The sequence below is a fragment of the Anticarsia gemmatalis genome, chromosome 29 (assembly GCF_050436995.1).
Source record: "Anticarsia gemmatalis isolate Benzon Research Colony breed Stoneville strain chromosome 29, ilAntGemm2 primary, whole genome shotgun sequence".
Taxonomy (NCBI): domain Eukaryota; kingdom Metazoa; phylum Arthropoda; class Insecta; order Lepidoptera; family Erebidae; genus Anticarsia; species Anticarsia gemmatalis.
This window is the reverse complement of record NC_134773.1, coordinates 3,906,902-3,925,909: the sequence shown is the minus strand read 5'-3', so window position 1 is coordinate 3,925,909 and position 19,008 is coordinate 3,906,902. Positions and strand designations below refer to the sequence as shown.

Genomic DNA, 19,008 nt, shown 5'->3' with positions numbered 1-19,008 from the left:
AAGTCTACAATCCAGGCTTATCCAGCTTTTTTTCGAAGCCTAGCCTTTCTCTTCTTCTGCGAGGAAAAAGAGCAACAGTCATATATTTAATCGACTTATTTATATAAATAAGGATTTGTCACACCATATATTATATTCGCTACAGCCTACATATAACCGCATGTTTTGGGTGTCAGAGGTGAAAACAGCATGAAACAATAAATAAAAAACATAACATGCATTTCTCTATTTTAGGTCAACAAACGGATAACACTAACGACAACAACTTCGCAGAAAGATCCAGAAATATTACAGACGACGATATTAAAATGCGAAAACAACATTCTATTATATTACTGGAAATGACAAACATATGCCCTTTTAGATGGATGAAGAACTTGTACATATGTTTTTACTGCGATCAGCAATTCTCTGACCCAAATAAATTGAGACTTCATAACATAGAACACATATCTGTAACGAATACTCAAATAAAAAACGCTTTATCGAAGCTCAGAAAATACGAATTGGTTAAAGTAGATGTTACTGATATGAGCTGCAAACTATGTGACGATATTATCACAGATTTTCTCTCATTAAAGTGGCATTTATTAGATAAACATAAGAAGAATTTAGACCCAAAATCAGCGGACGGTGTTTTACCTTTCAAACTGACGGTAGATGAGTTCCAATGCGCGTTGTGTGTTGAAAAATTTGCAGAATTTAAGTCTTTAAACCAGCATATGAATGTACACTTTCAAAATTTCATTTGCGAGCAGTGTGGCAATGGATTTATCACTCCAGAAAGACTCAGAACTCATGCTTTTTCACATGAAACAGGGTCTTTTGCTTGCGAGAGCTGTGACAAAGTTTTTCGATCGACCAACGCTAAGAACGAACACTACGCGACGGTACACATGAAGGTCAAAAGACACCGTTGTCCACAATGCCCAGAAACTTTTCGAAATTATTTCCAAAGGAATAAACACATTTCTTCCATCCATGGATTAAAGTTAAAGGAATTTAAATGTACTATGTGTCCGAAAGTCTTTACTCTGAGCGGAAAATTAGGTGTGCATATTAGAACAGTCCATTTGAAATTGAAAAGGCACGCTTGTGAAGTTTGTGAATGGAAATTTTACTCGAAGTCTGAATTAAAAGAGCATATGATTAGACACGGAGGTGAGAGAAAGTTTCAATGTGGCATATGTAAGAAAGCATATGCAAGAAAACATACTTTAAGAGAACATATGCGAATTCATGAAAATGATAGGCGTTTCGTTTGTGCGACTTGCGGGACTTCTTTTGTACAAAAATGTAGTTTGAAACATCATACTAAGATTCATCATCCGAGTTTAACGCAGGGGAAAATTGATGGTTTTACTGCCGCGTGAAACTAGAGTCCACGACTGAGATCTGACTGAATATAACAGCAAGCGCAAAAGGCAATATCCATCAATATGAAACTCTTCCGTTACTGACTGACTGATGAACAACGCACAGCCGAAACTACTGAGCGTAGAAACTTGACATTTGCTATGAAGATTCCTTAGCAAGTGTAAAGAAGCACTAAGAGAGGATTGTAGGAAATTCCACTCCGAAGAGATTGGAAAGCTAGTAGTAGTTTAAAAATAAATATATTTACTGCCGTTAGTTTTCTAAGAGCTATGTGATTTTATTTACTTTTGTAATTAAGTTTTAATTAATAAGCCATCAACGCAGTTTACAGAAGACAGTCCCATTTGAATCTTGAAAAAAAATATTTAAAGAAACGCGATGTTTGCTACCGGTACTTGGCTAGCGTGGTGGACTTTAACTCCAACCCCTCCCCCGTTTGTGACCCTAGCTCAGGGTGGGCTAAAAAAGGTCCTATGCTTCTATGCCTAATAATATTCTAAGAAGCTTATTTTCCTTATTTTCAAATGTACACAACGAATGAAATTACTTGTATTGTGATTTAGTTATAAGTATTATGTAACAAGAACTGAATAAATGGTGATTTTAATTGAAATATATTTTCATTCACCCTGTCAAGAAAAATATGTACTAATTTTCTTTAGTTTAAAAACACATGATCAACCCAATCTTACTTTAAACATACATTTATATTAAAGCCACAGCCCACGATTGTTTCCGCGTGAAAAGATTTCCCGGTTTAAAAAGTAGGTATCTTAAGTTGTCAATCTATCTGACTTACTAATAAACGTGTTGTAAGCTGTGATTAGTTATACAGTGTTTTGTCTTCACTCACATACAGTTACAACATTGATTGTAAGTGACAAAACACTGTATAACTAATCACAGCTTACACCATGTTTATAAGTAAGACTGTTTATGCGTACCCTACGAAATTAAAATAACATCCACCCAATCTTATTCAATCGACTCAACGAATTAATTTATTCATCTAGAACAAATTCAGACACTTATGTTTGTCAGAAATACTGTTAGTGAACTCACCGCCAGTTCGGAAAGTAGAACCAATGAGAAGAGCTGGTAAGAAATTCCCGGCCACTCTTTTTAATCTAACTGAAATACCTAAAACAAAACTATTACAACTTACATTATTAATTGTGAAACGTGGATGTATTTCACCTCTGCATACACCTTGGGGTATAACAGGTTTAATATTATGTATATAGATATAAGTACAGAAAAAGAACCTTTCATCTGCTGTATATAAAAGGACATCATAATCAAGATGAAGAAGAATACATATATATTTCTTCTTTTCTAGGATCCGACACGCCAGACAAAACGAGAAGAATAGTGCCTATTTTCCAAGTGGAATATGACAGGAGCCTGTGTCGCCCGTTAGGCACTGTTATCGACTTCAGGAAAATTAAAAAGAACTACGTTTTACCCGACATTACATCACGGAGCCCATCGCCTGAAAACCCTCGGTCTCCATCACCGATTGTTGAAAGACCTGATTCGACAGACAATATCCAGATTGCTAAGAAAAATCCAGATATAAGACAAAATGCGTTGACAGTATTCGAATTTTCTACTATATATCCGTTTATTTATGGGAATAATAAGTTTAAATGCTTCGTCTGCTCGCAGCCGTTTCTAGACCTCCATTTGTTGAAAGATCACATGACTGAAAGTCACGCATTCGCGCCGTTGAAAAGACTTGTCAATAACAGGCGGGAGAATGTTTTAAAAGTGGATGTTAGTGATATAACATGCAAATTATGTGGAGAAAAACCTATAAATTTAATAGAATTAAAACGCCATTTAAAAGACCTTCATGATAAACCAATAAATATAGATTTACAAGACAATTTGATACCGTTCAAACTGCATCTAGTTGATGGATCGTACAAGTGTGTTATTTGCGAAGAAAATTTCATTAAAGTACGAACTTTGGTTATACATATGAGCGTACATTTTAACAACTACAGCTGTGAAATTTGCGGCTCCGGATTCATGACATTACGGTTATTGAAAAAGCATTTAGAAGTACACGAAACAGGGAGCTATCCATGCGATAGGTGTAACAAAGTATTCAGCACTCCTTACAAGAAAACTTTACATATTCGAGGAGTACATTTGAAGCAGTACCCAAGAAGGTGTCCCATTTGCCCAGAACGTTTCAACTCAAATTATAAAAGAACAATTCACTTACAAGACGTACACAATCAGTCGACGAGAGTACATAAATGTGAGACTTGTGGCCGGGGCTTCAATTTAAAGTACCATTTGATATGTCACACAAGGTCTGTTCATCTCCAAGAACGGAATCAGCAGTGCGAAATTTGTCAACAAAGATTTTGTAACAAGGAGTCTTTGAAACGACATATGGTTATTCATACGGGAGAAAAGAATCATAAGTGTGATGTTTGCGGTATGGCGTTTTTAAGACGAAAGAATTTAAAAGACCATTTGAGGATGCATAATATTGAGTAGAATAATTTTGAAGCTATGAAAGACGCGCAGCAGATTTAAAACGCATCTAATAAGAAGTAGGAACGGAGATAGAATATTTTTATATTCGAACAAATGTAAAGCGCTTTATTTCGCTAAGTTAAAACTGTAAGGGCGCGTTCTCACTATGTCGTAACAATTAATTTATCGATTGACGACTGTCGTCTCTAGCTGTTCCCATTATAACGATTGTTTCTAGCCGTCGTATCTAGCCGTCCCCACTGTCACGATAATCTGTCGTCACTGCAAAAATGTCGTAGACGACAGTAAGTCGTGTCGTTCTATATGTAACACCTCCATTTAAACATATAAGCCACGACACTTAAAACTACACGATTATCTGTCGTCACGACATAGTGGGAACGCGCCCTAACAGAGCGACATAGTTATATATAAAAAATATGGACAGGTGCGCCCTTTTTTTGCTGATTCCGGCAATATATAAAACTCAATTTCGACAAAAATGTTAGATTCTCTTTCTTTCATCTGTGGGGGCAGCTCGGCTCTAAATAGATAATTTAAGTAAGAAATAAAAGAATTTTTGTATATTTTCGTACCGTCGTCGTCTGTAGGATAATTTTGAATCAAAATAATTTATTTATATTGTAAATGTCATTGGTTATTAGTTTTATTTCTCAAAGTACAGTAAGCAAGATCAAATATCTTAATTTTGGAAACGCTATTTCGAAAAGATTATCGTGACAAATCAATGACGCCATTTTAAAAAGTAACTCCTTATCAACCGATTAACAATATTCTGTTTTGTTATATTGATGTTATTTAAGGGCAAAATTGAGATTAAATTATCTGTCTGTATCTTGTAAGATACTAATAGGTTTATCACGACAAAAATAACAAATCATTTGATTCCAAACTAAGCAGAGCTTGTGCTATTGCAACCAAATAACTGATAAACATACTTATATACTTCTAAATACATACAAATCAGGCTCGGAATAATAGATTACTTGTTCTCATCACACAAATAGGTACTTGACCCGGGTGTGATTGGAAGCCATCACACGCGTCGCTACGGCTATCGCGGCGAGGTGACCATGTTAACCGCTGCGCCAAACGTGCAGTTATGATAATTTTAAAAATATTCAAGCATTTTTGTAAAATTCGTAAATCTCTACCAAATATTTCTCCGATATGTAGGTATTTGATTATGGAAAAATGGCTCTAAACGGGCGCAGAAATTATTAATTGTATTGAAATTATTAATTTACGTATTTTGAAACTTAAAGTATTTTAGTAATTATGTAAATTATTCGAACCGGGAAACGTAGTGTTGGCAGGCCCCCCACAAGATGGACCGACGACCTGGTAAGGGTTGCCGGAGTCCGATGGATGAGGGCGGCCCAGGACCGGTCCTATTGGCGCTCGATGGGGGAGGCCTTTGTCCAGCAGTGGACGATTTCCGGCTGAGATGATGATGATGATGATATGAATAAATACAATAAGAACCTGTATGTTTATTTTATTTTATTTACTAAAACAGCAAATACTTATTTCCCAAAACCTTTTATACCTAAAGGGCGACCAGTCATCTCAGATTAGCTAGACTATACTAGATTACCAAAGAACGTCACTAGTTACGATCCCTACAAATTTGTTTTGCTTCATACTCATTAATACTTGTTGTCATACATGACCGTCGGTTACGAATGCCTGACCTTTTAGAAGCACATTACCGATATGATCTGTGTATGTCTGTAATAATAACTCCACGGCATTTCTTTTCACTTACAGACAGTAAATCAACTTCGTCAATATACTAACTTTCAATATCTAATAAGCATTTATTCTATTTCAATTTTTTTAGTATTTCCTTCGCGGCTTTTTTGTTGTTTTCTCTACATAAAACCATTCCCCGTGCCTTAAAAAATATAAGAAGTGAAATTAGCTGAAACCGTGGAGCCGTTCTTACGTGTTGCACTTAGTAACACATTTAATGATCATTTTGTATGTATATAGATAATTTCTTCTTTTAAATGGTATTAGTATAATGGTACTATCAAACTTAAAGAAAATTCAGCCATAATTTTTTTCTTCTAGGATACATTCAAGAATCAAATTCAACGATTACAATGAAAACCGAAGACGGGGAAGACATTAAACTGAAAATACTGAAATATCCCATACCTTTGGACAGTCTACAATATGAGAACGAAAATAACACGAAATATAGCAAAGATACAGCTAAAAAGAAGACTGCAGAAATTAAAATAAACAATAGTTCTTCAAACGTGAAGTTAGGAAATCTAACATTACTGAAAGAACCAATTTCTTTGGATAATATCGAATGGAAAGACGAAAACGATCAAATATTAAACTCAATTACTTATAACGTGAAAACCGTACAGAGTTCTCTTTACGGCACTTCGAAGAAGAAAGCTAAAAGTATCGAAAATTTGTCGTGGAAGCAAAATGCGTTTGTTATATTTGAAAATTCGTATGTGTACCCTTTTATTCATGCTGGGAATAAATACAAATGCTTTGTTTGTTCTAAAGCGTTTCTAGAAGCAAATTTACTAAAAGAACATGCGAACAATGAACATAATATTAAAGAAATTAAAAGAGAATTGGACAACAGAGTAAGGGATAAAAATATAAAAGTTGATGTCACTGATTTGCGGTGCAAAATTTGCTTGCAAGCGCTCACAAATTTACAAACTTTGAAAGCACATCTAAATAATCACGGGTTGAATATCCAACCAGAATTACAAGATAATATAATCCCATTCAAATTAGGAGGTGACAATTTCGATTGCCAAGTATGTGGAGAGAGGTATCTCAAACTTAGACTCTTAATCATTCATATGAGCAAGCATTTTAACAACTACAGTTGTGAAATATGCGGTGCTGTATTCATTTCTCTAAATTTATTGAAAAGACATTTACAGACGCATGAAACTGGGTCGTTTCCTTGCGATAAATGTGACAAAGTATTTAGTAATGCGGCTAAAAGGACGCTACATATGAGAGGAGTGCATTTAAAACAGCAGCCACGGAGATGCCCGATCTGCCCCGAACGTTTCAACTCAAACTATCAAAGAACCAAGCACTTGCGTATTGTTCATAATCAGACAACTGGTTTGTTTCGTTGCGATACTTGTGGAAGGGAATACGACTTGAAATATCATTTATTGATTCATATAAGATCTGTACATCTACAAGAAAGGAATCAGGAATGTCCTATCTGTCAGTCTAGGTTCTTTTCAAAGTATTGTTTGTCAAGACATATGGTTATACATACAGGTGAAAAGAATTTCAAGTGTGAGGTCTGTGGGAAAGCGTACGCTAGGAGGAAAAACTTGAAAGAACATTGTAGGTCTCATGAAGGTCTTGTGTGTACGAATTATGGTGATCAGAGTTTAGTTCATAGTATTATTTAAATTTAAAAAGACACTGGCACGTAGGTTACTGAATATTATCATTTAAAAGTAGTTATTAGAATTGAAGCGTAGATTAGACTGTTTGGAAATTATCTCTGGTTTTAAAGACGTATTTAGACGAAAGAAAAGTGGCCTAAGTATTAACGATATTATAGTAAACTGTAATTTAAACTGTATGCTAGTTTTTGTCAAACTTTTGCGACTGAATTTAATAATAAATCATCTTTTATAAACTGAATCTTCATTTATTTACAAAATTACCCTTCATTACTCTCAAGACATAACAAAATAACGAAAATTATTCGTATAGAAGAAGCAGCCATTATAAAAGGCATCATTTTATTTTCCCAGGGATACTGCCAACACGCCCGGGACCGAGGACAAGTATATGGCAAATGACCATATCAGAACGTCAGAATGCAGCCACATTCTTAGTATATACCACAGTCAAGCCATTCTTCTACCAGCAGGCAAACTTTAAATGCTTCTACTGCAACGAAGTCTTCCCTGAAATCCACTCAGTACTACAACACACGGCTTTCCACGCGACTCCAGAAAAATACTGCTTACTCAAACAGTATCTGAGAAAAGGAAAACGAGTCATTAAAGTAGACATTTCGGGTCTTAAATGCAGAATTTGTGATCAAAAGTATTCAGATTTGGACGATATTAGAAAGCATTTAATAGCTGCTCATAAAAAAGAATTCAATTCTGCAGGGAATGGGTTAATGGCGTACGATTTGAGCACGAATAACGGGCAATTATCCTGCCATAAGTGCAATAAGACATTTAATTCGTTCTTTTTATTAAATCGACATATGAATGTTCATTTTAGTGTTGTTTGCGAAACTTGTGGTCTAGGCTTCATGTCCCACCAGCGTTTGATAAACCACAGAATAGTTCACCAAAATGGAATCCATCGATGCGAGAAATGTCAAGAAATATTCCCAACAAAACTAAAATTAAGGTACCATTTATTCAAAAAGCATGAAGTGACCAACGCGAAGAAAATCAAACCACTAAAATGTCCTCATTGCTTAGAAAGATTTGCAGAACATTATAGAAAGATGACGCATTTGAAAGAAGTGCACGGAATCACGTTTACATTCGAATGCCAGACTTGTAAAGCGGTTTTACCAACACGTAGAGCTTTGACAGAACATATAACTAAACTGCACACGCAAAAAATACAATGCAAAGTATGTGGAAAGTGTTTTGGAACGAAATCTTTGCTCAAAATGCACTCAAGAGGCCATACGGGAGAGAGAAATTTCTTCTGCGGGATTTGCCAGAAGGCCTACATGCATGAACGAACATTAAGACAGCATATGAGAGTCCATGGGCCTGTCTGGAAATTTACTTGTTCAGAATGCGGCAACGGGTTTCATAATAGAAATGATTATAATAAACACATGAAGCAATGGCACCCGCAGTGGCAGTTTAAGACTATTGTGAAAAATTTTGGTAGTGATATTATTAGTTAAGACTTGTCATTTAAGTAGGGAATGGTAGACTGTGCTTTTAGGAAAGTAATTGCTGAATATAATAAGCCATTCGCCTTACATGCTAGGTTCGAGAGCTCGAGGCAACACACTGACTTTTCCAAGTGATGTGTGTATTAGAAGTAATTAATGATCGCTTGTTATAACGGTGAAGTAAAACGTGATGAAACTTTTCATACCTGAGAGTTCGTTTAACACAGTTATTGAAGGAATGCAAAGTCCCCAACCAGCGTGGTAGACAAAAGGCCTCTTCCTCATTCCAGGAGAAGACTCTTGCTCAGCAGAGAAACATTCATGAGTTAAATTTATTTATTCATTAGAGAAGTAGGTTTTAAAAGACACACAGATCATATCACTGATGTTTTTATTATCATTATTTATTAAAACACTAATGCTTTTGTAGAGTGCCCTTCGCAAAAGGCATCTGCAACTCTACAACACGACAATCGAATCTAAAATCTAAATATAATAATATGCATCAAGAGCCTATAATTATAAGTATTTATATTATAAATAACTAACCCCCGGTTTCTGAGGTACATTTAGCGGTAGTTTATCTATTCAATAGCGTTTTCTTATATGAGTTTTAACGTTTTTGAATAGATAAACTACCGCTAAATGTACCTCAGAAACCGGGGGAAAATAATGCTTTCTAGTCAATAAAATATTAGTTTACCACTTTTATACACTAGTTTAATTAATTAAAATGCATTTTGATACTGGCAATACTTAAGTATAAGTTGGATAGCAGGTTACCATAACTACTTGTAAAAGACTAATTTATTTTTTTAGCACAAATCAGAGTGTAAGATCGTCATAGATAAACTAGATTGCTGTGCTGCGTTTCCGTATTATGAATAAATAAGTATTTTTGATCAAAAGTTATATTTTATTTACCCGAAATACATAGGTATACTACAAGTTAGCGCAAGTTTATAAGGATCGATAATGTACCTATGATTTGTATTTGAAACTAAACTATAAAAGAATTTTATTCAAGTAAATATATTTATGCGCGGCAGAAGTTAAATAATATTTTTTCCCAAAATATATATCTACTCAGCTCCTAAATGTACGGTATTTTTCTATACCGACGTATGTGACATTCTTAAGCACCAAATTTAGCTATGGAAAAAGAAACTTACATTAGTTATACTTATTTATATATTTATACAAAACAAAAGGTCTTAAAGGCAGACTTCATGCCTTAGCCATTATCTGACACTCTTAAACTTACATAAAGATGAATTTCACATTCAAGATGATTTCCCTGCAAAATTGGAAATACAAGAAACTAAAACATGAAACATTTTTTCCCAGGAAAGGAAGCGAATCGTCGGCAAGGAGCTCTCACGAGTATATGGGAACTAACTCTCTCAGAAAGACAGAACGCATCGATACTCATAGAAAATACTACAGCGACGCCATTCATTTACTGTCGGTACTATTTCAAATGCTTTTATTGCAGAGAACAATATACCGACATTAAAACAGTCCTGTTGCATACAAAGACGCACGAAATACCACAACAAGGAGTTATTTTAAAAGATTATTTACCAAAAGGGAAAAGAACAGTAAAAGTCGATATTTCGGAACTAAATTGTCGTATTTGTAAAGAAAGTTACACAAATTTAGATGAAATTAGACGACATTTAATAACGCAACATAATAAACGATTTACTGAATCTGGAAATGGTCTAGTTGCATACGATTTATCTTCGAAAAACGGGCAGTTTTCTTGTCATATTTGTTTGAAAATATTTCAAACTTTTATTCTTCTAAACCGGCATATGAACGTACATTTTAGTAATGCAGTTTGCGAGACTTGCGGCGCCGGTTTTATGACGCATCAGAGACTTTTACAGCATAAAGAAATACATCTACCGGGAGGTTATCCTTGCAATAAGTGTAGTAAGGTTTACACAACCAGTTCTAACCTAAAATATCACATAGAAAAGGCACACGAAGGAACAACCACCATGCGAATGCTACGATGTCCTCACTGCCCTGAACGATTTTCTGAACATTTTCGCAAATTGAAGCATTTGAAAGATATTCACGGCATAACTTTTTCTTTTGATTGTGAAGTATGCAAATCAGTATTTCCGAGCAGAAGAGCGTTGACAATGCATACAAATAAGTTTCATTCGGAGAAAACGCAATGCGAGATTTGTAAAAAGACTTTTAGTTGTGTTACCACTTTAAAAAAACACATGATATCTCATACGGGAGAACGAAATTACATTTGTAGTGTGTGTCAGAAGGCTTACAGACATCAGAAAAGTTTGAAACAGCATATGAGGAGTCATGGGCAGGGAGAACAGTATATAAAGTTTAATTGCGCGGAATGTGGCAATGGGTTTCCAAATAGAAATGATTTTAACAGGCACGTTAAGGAGTGGCATCCTAGAAGCTTCTTTGATTATGCTGTACACTAATTTTGTCATGGATTTTGGCATGAAATCAAACGCTTGCATTACCAGGATCTTGTGTAAAAGTAATGCAAATTGCGTCGCCTGGCCTCCGCTTTTTTTATTGAGGAATGCAAATAAAGTTGTGAAAAAAAAAACATTTCGACGCTTTTAAGAATGACTGGTCGGAGCTTGCCACAAAGGTCCTTTTTGAACTTGAAAATCTTCAGCTGTAGAAAACGTCTAGTTTTAAGCAATAACGTCGAATTAAATATTTGTTTCGTGTTTGGGATTCAAATCCACACCTAGCGCTTATAGGTAGCGGCGTGGTGACCACCTTAACCACTGCGTCATCACGTACAAAAGTCAGTATTGTAATGAAATAACAGCAAATTGCTGTAGAACTGATATTATGATCTCTACTGATACATTTAAGGCTTAATTTTGTTTAATGAAGTTAATATAAGGCTTTTTATACTGAAAACATTTTGTTTTATTTGACCTACCCTTGCAACTTTATGAAAACCTTGAAACGAAAACGTAGTAAAATCCACACAAGTCTTTATTGATTTTGTAATTTAATTTGATTCAAAGAAAAACATAGGCTCATATACCTACCTATTTAACCAGAATTATATTATTTGGAAGCAGTAATAGCCGAATGGTGTCCATTCTACTGATCAACGGTTCAAAACCTAGGCAATACCATCAATACGCTAATGATATTACTAATTTATGTCATTCTATATCATTATTATAATAGTAAGCCTAAGCTTAGCCCTTTCTTTCATTCCAGGAGGAAACCCATGCCCAACAGAGGTACTTATAGACATAAAATTACGAATAATTTATGTAATCATACGATTAATAAATCTTTTTATTGTTTACAGATGAAATTCAAGAACAAACGAGCGTTTGGCAGTTGACAGTTCCTGAACGAAAAAACGCGGCCACCTTCATACAATACACGACTGTCCGACCTTTTATATTCATGGGATTCAGTTTCAAATGTTTCTACTGCACAGATTACATTCTAGACCTCCCATCTTTGTTAGAACATACAACCACACACACAAACCTAGATAGAAATGAAATACTACAAAAATACGTAACGAAAAGCAAACGAACACTCCAAGTTGATATCTCTAAGTTAAACTGTCGACTTTGCCGCGAAAAGTTTGAAAATTTAACAACAATAAAAGATCATTTAATTGTGTGCCACGGTATTAATTTCTTTTCTGCGAGCAACGGAATGACTGAATACAAAATGGAGTTGGTAAATAATATGTTTAAATGCCACCATTGTGAGGAAGAATTCCATCTTTTTGGACTTTTAAATTCGCACATGAATAGCCATGTTGGGAAAGTCGTTTGCGAAAACTGCGGAGCCGGTTTCCTAAATCAACATTTACTTTTAAAACACAGAGAAACTCATGTCAATAAGAAATTCAGTTGTGATATTTGTAAATTAGAATTTGTTAAGAAAACTCGTTTGAATTATCACATTTCGATAGTACATAAAGGTAAGGAGCGTGTTAAAGCGAAAAAATGTCCGAAATGTTCGGAAACTTTTAAGGAACATTACAGTAAGATGAAGCATTTGAAGGAAGCGCACGGAATATCCAACACGTTCACTTGTCATGTTTGTAATTCTAAATTTCCAAGCCGCCGTAATTTGACGGAACATTCGAATAGATTTCACACTCAAAAGTACAAATGTAAAATATGCTCTAAATGTTTCACTATAGAGTCTAAATTAAAACAGCATCTCAAAGCTCATACCGGGGAGCGAAATTACATATGTCCGATTTGTAAAAATGCTTATATGCATAAAGTATCTTTGAAGAAACATATGCGAAGTCATAATTCAGTGTTTGTTTGTTCACAATGTACGACCTCGTTTGCCACGAGGGCGGAGTTAGTCAAGCATGTGAATGAATGGCACCCTACCTACGGAGAAGTTTCTGATGAAGGCTGAAACTTTCTTACTAATATTGTTATAATAAGTGTCAAAAACAACAAAAGGTAATGCATTTTTAATTCGTCAGTAATGTCCTAAGGACCTGCCGGATCAAAGAATAGAGATATTCGGGCTGATAGCGATCTACCTAAGTCACTGCAGCTTTCGCCATTTCCTTCCCCACAGCAGCAGTCCCGTCCCCCACCTATATACCAGATAAATATTATAAATTAAACATTAACTCGCATCGCCAACGCTGCCCAAATAACCATGAAAAAATTCCTACTTAGGATTCCCAAGGATAACGACTTGACGTCAGGGCGTCTGGTTGTATGAATATCAGCCAAATCTCTTTACAGCATGTTTTAGAGACAAAACATAATATGTTGTGCCGACTTAACGTGGGATAAGCACATGATAAAGACGAAATATTTTTACTGATGGTAACTTTTTGTTTATTATTATTACTAATAAACAATAAACAATTTTAACTAATATTATGCTATTTTATTTATACCGGAACCTTTGTACAATCATTTTGTGACCAACATATGAGGGTAGGCGTAGAAACTCGCGCCGCAAGGAGACGTCGCTTAGCAGCCACATCAGTCAGCCCGTGACCACGGTCGATGTAGCGATCGAAACGTCGCGTTGAACAACAAATAAGGTTCCGTAACCTTAATGTGGTACATGGAGTGCGGTTTGCGGTAAGTCCTTGACTATTTTTTAATTTTCGTCACATTTAATCACACCAGACAAGCGACTGGTAGGATAAAAAGAGGCTTAAAGGGCGACTGCAAGCAATTTTGGTCCTTGAATTATCATAATAATATCATTAAAATATTGATACAATGGAAATTTTTATTCCTAAGTACTTATGTAGCGAAAATATTTGTGACTAAAATTGCTCGCCGCGCCGCTGTCCCTGTGAAGTGAGGTTAAGACCCGTTTAGTTATTACGTATTATGTGTACAAAGATCAATCGTTTAAAAACTTTGAACTATAATGACATTGTTATGCTCATGTAGTAAACAGCGCGCTTCTCGCCATAAATCGACCGCGTAAAACATGTCGCTTGTAAAATTATTTCAATATAAAAAAACCTACCTAATAAAAGTTTTCCCGATCCGAGAAACGAATCCAAGATCTGACGATGAGTAGGTGCATACATTGTCGTTTATACCACTACGGCAGTCAAGTGTAAATTACGGCAACGCAATTAGCTCGCTGCAAACTAATTGATAATGCAAATAGATTGTGGCAAACGATAATAAATTAATAGTGTATTCAGTTAGGGTATTGATAATAAATAAAAGCCATTATAATAATCATAGCTATATTTAAAACTCAGTTCTTAAATTCCAAATACATATGTTTTTAATATTTATTTATTTATAAAACATATTTTTATCTTAATATTTAAGTACTTATTTCTATATCATCACGCCTATGTTTCACTTAGAAGTAAGTAGTTTATCATAAGTGCAAAAGTGAGTACAATATGTCCATTTTTTCGTCGGCTAAATGGATTAACCGATTTGGATAAAACTTGAAAAATTATAGATATCTTGTGTAAGAAATTAAGATAAGTATATTTACAAAAATAACTAATAAGCAGTGCCGCTTTTATAATCTACCAAACGGTAAAAATGTCGTGTATCCTATTGTTGAAATTCCATAGAAACTAATCCATATTTATTAAAAAATAATAAAAAATACACTTTTATACTTCAGATAGTTTATCCAACACTTATAATGCCCGGTTCCTAAAGCACATTTAGCAGTAGTTTATCTATTCAACTATCATATTTATATGAATTTAAACGCTATTAAATAGATAAACTACCGCTAAATGTACCTCAGAAACCGGGGGTAAAATAACTAATTAAATATTTAAGAATAAACTTAACTAAACGCTTCATTAAACTCATTTAACGGATGCTTACTTTTCATATGATTTTTAAAATTATTCATTTGAGTATAGGAAGATGGGCACAAATTACATTTGTATTTCTTTTCCGTACTATGAGATAGTAAGTGGACTTTTAAAGCCTTTTTCCTAGGGTACGTTTTACCACAATAATCACACCTATAGTGCCTTTCTCCCGTATGTGAGGTCATATGGTCTCTCAAAGCAGATGGAAGGTAGAATTTTTTATCGCAAAGAGAGCATTCGTGCCTCAACAACTGTAAATGCGTTCGCTGATAATGTTCTCGTAAAGTCTTGCGGCAGTTGTATACTTTGTCACAACCCTCGCAAGGAAATTGACGCTTTTCGCCGTGAAAATTCATCTTATGACGGTATCTCATATGATAGGTTAAAAAAACTTCATCGCATTTATTGCAAGGATATGCCGCTTCGTTCTTATGTATCCTAGAAATATGGAAATTTCGAGAATATTTCGAACGAAATGTTTTATCGCATTCCGTGCAAGGAAACATTTCGACATTTCTCTCAGTATTGTGTGAATTTTTGTGAAATATCAAATGTCTTTCCTCAAAATAATGAGCGCCACAGACGTCGCAAATAAATGTGCCGAAATGTTCCGCCATATGCTTTTTCAACGCTTGAAAAAAATTAAAACTTTTATTGCATTCCAAACAATTTAATTTGCCAGTTTTCAATTTAAATTTAATAAATTCAGAGTCGACATCTTTGAAAATGTGTTTATTGTGTATTTTTGTTAAATGTTCTTTAAAAGAATCAATGGAATCAATATGTGTTTGACATAACCTACAATCTATTCGAGTAATGTCCACTAGCGCCATCTTTTTGCTGGTTTCAAACTCTTTATATGTTCTTGGGTCATGTTCTAGCGTATGTTCTCTTAATTTATTAGGGTCTAAGATCATTTCGCGGCAGTAGACACAGTGGTAATCACTAAATACAGCTATGAACGGCGTCACGTAGGAATTCTCGATGATAGTTCTTGCGTTTCGGATTGTGTTCAGTTCCTTGTCTAAGATAGGAGGGCGCCGTTGTCGAGTGTCTTGTGTTGAGTCTGAAATAATTCAAATTTTGATTATAATACACAATATGAAATCACGCTTTCCCATAAAGGTAGGCAAAGACTAAAGAACGTCACTTGGTACGATGCTTACAAACTGCCCTTGCTATCACATACATACATGTTGTCATACAGGACCGCCGGTTACGAGTAGCACCTGACCTTTTACTTAGATTTATAAAAGTCGACCTGTATAAGTATTTGTTTTCCTCATAAGTATCTCTATGGGAAAAGTTCATAATATTATGTACATCCTACTTATATTATAAATGCGAAAGTTTGTGAGAATGTATGGATGTTTGTTACTCTTTTACGCAAAGACTACTGAACCGATTACGATGAAATTTGGTACATAGGTAGCTGAAGACCCAGAACAACACATAGGCTACTTTTTATCCCGGAGTTCCCGAGGGATCGGGATTTACACGGGAAGGGTTTCCACGCGGACGAAGTTGCGGGTGGCCTATGGTATATAATAAAACTCACCTTCTAATATCTTGCTATCAAGCTTGTTCTTAATTTTCTGCAGTCTGTTCAGTAAGTCGGTGTGTATCGAGTCGTCCGACACAGTGGCGCCGTCTGGTGGCGCGCGCTTGCGTTTGCGACGAGACGTTGATGCGGGCTCGGCTTCTAGGGAAGTGATAAGAATATAAAATAAATATTATAAATAATCACTGAGTATTTTAGACAGAGAAAAAACAGGAAAATATGGCTTTTGGGTAGTATGGCTTAGGTTTTCGTTTCGAAGCTAAGACCTCTCGCAGTGTAGTGCATTCATTGCAGTTACGCAGTCTGACTTTTGAGCGTGACAAGTGTGATGTAATCCATGCTACTAATATTCCCCATATTGTAGGGCTAGAGGCATCTTCCAAGGAGACTGTTTCCAACATGAGAGTTCAATGAGTTAACTAGCTTTTCATCTGTAGCTTTCTCCATATCGAATTTTCATCTTAAGTGCTCCTCTACACTTGCTAAGGAATGTTCATAGCAAATGTCAAGTTTCTATGCTTAGTAGTTTCGACTGTGCGTTGTCCATCAGTCAGTTACTCAGTAATGAAATATTTTAATATGAATAAACGATTAGTTTAGTAATATACCTGCATCACCCTCCGCTTGGGCCTCCACCTCCATATCCTCACTGTGCTGCTCCACATCGCTGTCTACCTCATCAATGATCTGCGGGGGCTCCTCTGTCACAGGCTCGTGCTTCACTTGCACCTCTAACTTTATACTGCTGTCTTCACCCACTGGAGACAAATGGTATGTTTAAATTTTTTAGATTATTTTTAGAATTTTTTTTAGATTATAACTGATTTGTGTGATATGGGGTATAGATAGAAGAAATAATTTAAGTATAGTATTGATTTGTTTGAGTTAAGAAAATAAGTATTACAATATCACAACTGTTTTTCGGTGTATGAAATAGGTCCTTATTTCAGCGTAAACAATGTCAGTCCCATTTAATAGGAAGCGAGCCCATTTTCACATACCATCGCTAAACTCTGGGCTACTATTGAGAAATATTCCAATATGTTATGGCGAAGTCAGTACCATAAGACTTCGCCATAACATTTAAGAAAATAAAAGTTGACTTTCATATACCCTATTTTAAGCTGCTCGGAGGTTAATTCTAAAAACACTGAAGACTAGTAATTTTATAGGTATAGCATAGTGGTATAGGTTAGAAAAGACTATAAAGTATAAAATACTTATATAAATAACAATACCTTCATGTATAGTAACGGTAGCATTCAGCAGTTTCTCCTCACACTGCAGCACTTGCTGTCTGAATGCGCGCGCATCTCGGAGTCGCGTCACGCACGTCGCACAGATCAGACGCTCTGACTCTTCACCGTCTAGGTGGGACAGCTAGGGTTGGACAAAAAAATAATAATTATATCATAAATATTGTTATTAGTTCCTTTAATTTGTAATTTCTTTTTTCTTCAAGAACTGTGTCGTTTTCTTTTTTGTCGCGTGCAATATTAAAGGTTTTGTTAGGGGCAGCTGAAAATCAGTGCTGTGCCTAGCACAGCGTATACTGAGTTTAAATGTTAGAACAGTCAACTGAGAGTCCTCTGCGCTGTGTCTATGTTCAGTTTGCTTTAAACACCTACTTGTGTTCAAGTTGTAGCACCAATAGTTTGTTATCATACACGGAAATAGATTGTCAGAAGCTCTTTAACAGTTATTTATTGTAATTAACGTATCTATGTTGTAAATTGAAACTATTAACTAACTTAAAAGTAACTGTTTGAATCGCTAAGTAGTTATTTGATTATGTTCGCTACTACAAAATCATATAGTCTAATAAGAATATGTTAGTATCTGGTATCTATCACACGGTCATCGGAATACAAACTAAGCAGAGCTTTTACTGTAACCAGACAACTGATAACACATACTTTCACACGCGTTAATACATAATCAGATAGATAGTATTATATCCTTTAATAAATAGTTGTAATAATACTTACAACAAGACCAAAACAATCGACAAATAGCTCCGAATAAACTTCTCTTCGGCCCTGCCATTCGTACTCAAAGTTCAGCAACCGGCACTTTTTAAGCAAACCACAGCACCGACACATGCCAGGGTCCACGATCGGACCCTTTTTACTCGCGCTCATTGTGTATTTTATTCACAATAACTATGTATTTATTTTTATTATCGGAAATGGTTGAAATTGAAGACTTTTGTCACAAAAACAAAGTCGGCAAATGTCAATAAATGCGTTTTGTTGTTGCTTCTTATCATGAAGCTTACAGAAAGTACAGCCTTATTGTCTACTTTAACGCCATCTAGTATGGAGTGGCGGG

General features: G+C 35.3%; 3 protein-coding genes across 8 annotated transcripts in view; 2 read left to right on the top strand and 1 right to left on the bottom strand.

The window, feature by feature from the left end:
• The window catches only part of LOC142985076 (uncharacterized), a 56,068-nt gene extending 42,463 nt beyond the window's left edge, over nt 1–13,605 (top strand). The window contains exons 5-6 of one of the 6 annotated variants that reach the window (XM_076133000.1): nt 7,659–8,771; nt 10,130–11,663. In XM_076133000.1, coding sequence (XP_075989115.1) covers nt 7,659–8,771; nt 10,130–11,247 — 2,231 coding nt within the window. In that variant the 3' untranslated portion in view covers nt 11,248–11,663. Of the gene's footprint in view, nt 1–234; nt 1,982–2,716; nt 3,933–7,658; nt 9,691–10,129; nt 11,664–12,110 lie in introns of those variants that run through there. The other 5 variants (XM_076133012.1, XM_076133009.1, XM_076133007.1 and 2 more) reach the window with 5 other exon arrangements.
• LOC142985078 (uncharacterized) lies at nt 5,968–7,595 on the top strand. The gene has a single exon (XM_076133028.1). It carries the CDS (start codon nt 6,000–6,002, stop codon nt 7,305–7,307), a length of 1,308 nt encoding a protein of 435 aa, XP_075989143.1. The 5' UTR covers nt 5,968–5,999; the 3' UTR covers nt 7,308–7,595.
• Nucleotides 13,606–14,508: 903 nt separating the features above from the next.
• LOC142985108 (uncharacterized) lies at nt 14,509–18,898 on the bottom strand. The gene is made up of 5 exons (XM_076133068.1): nt 18,666–18,898; nt 17,916–18,057; nt 17,286–17,435; nt 16,675–16,818; nt 14,509–16,182 (listed from the first exon to the last, which is right to left on the bottom strand). The coding sequence occupies exons 1-5, from the start codon at nt 18,816–18,818 to the stop codon at nt 15,086–15,088; spliced, it is 1,686 nt and encodes a 561-aa protein (XP_075989183.1). The 5' UTR covers nt 18,819–18,898; the 3' UTR covers nt 14,509–15,085.
• Nucleotides 18,899–19,008: the final 110 nt, after the last annotated feature.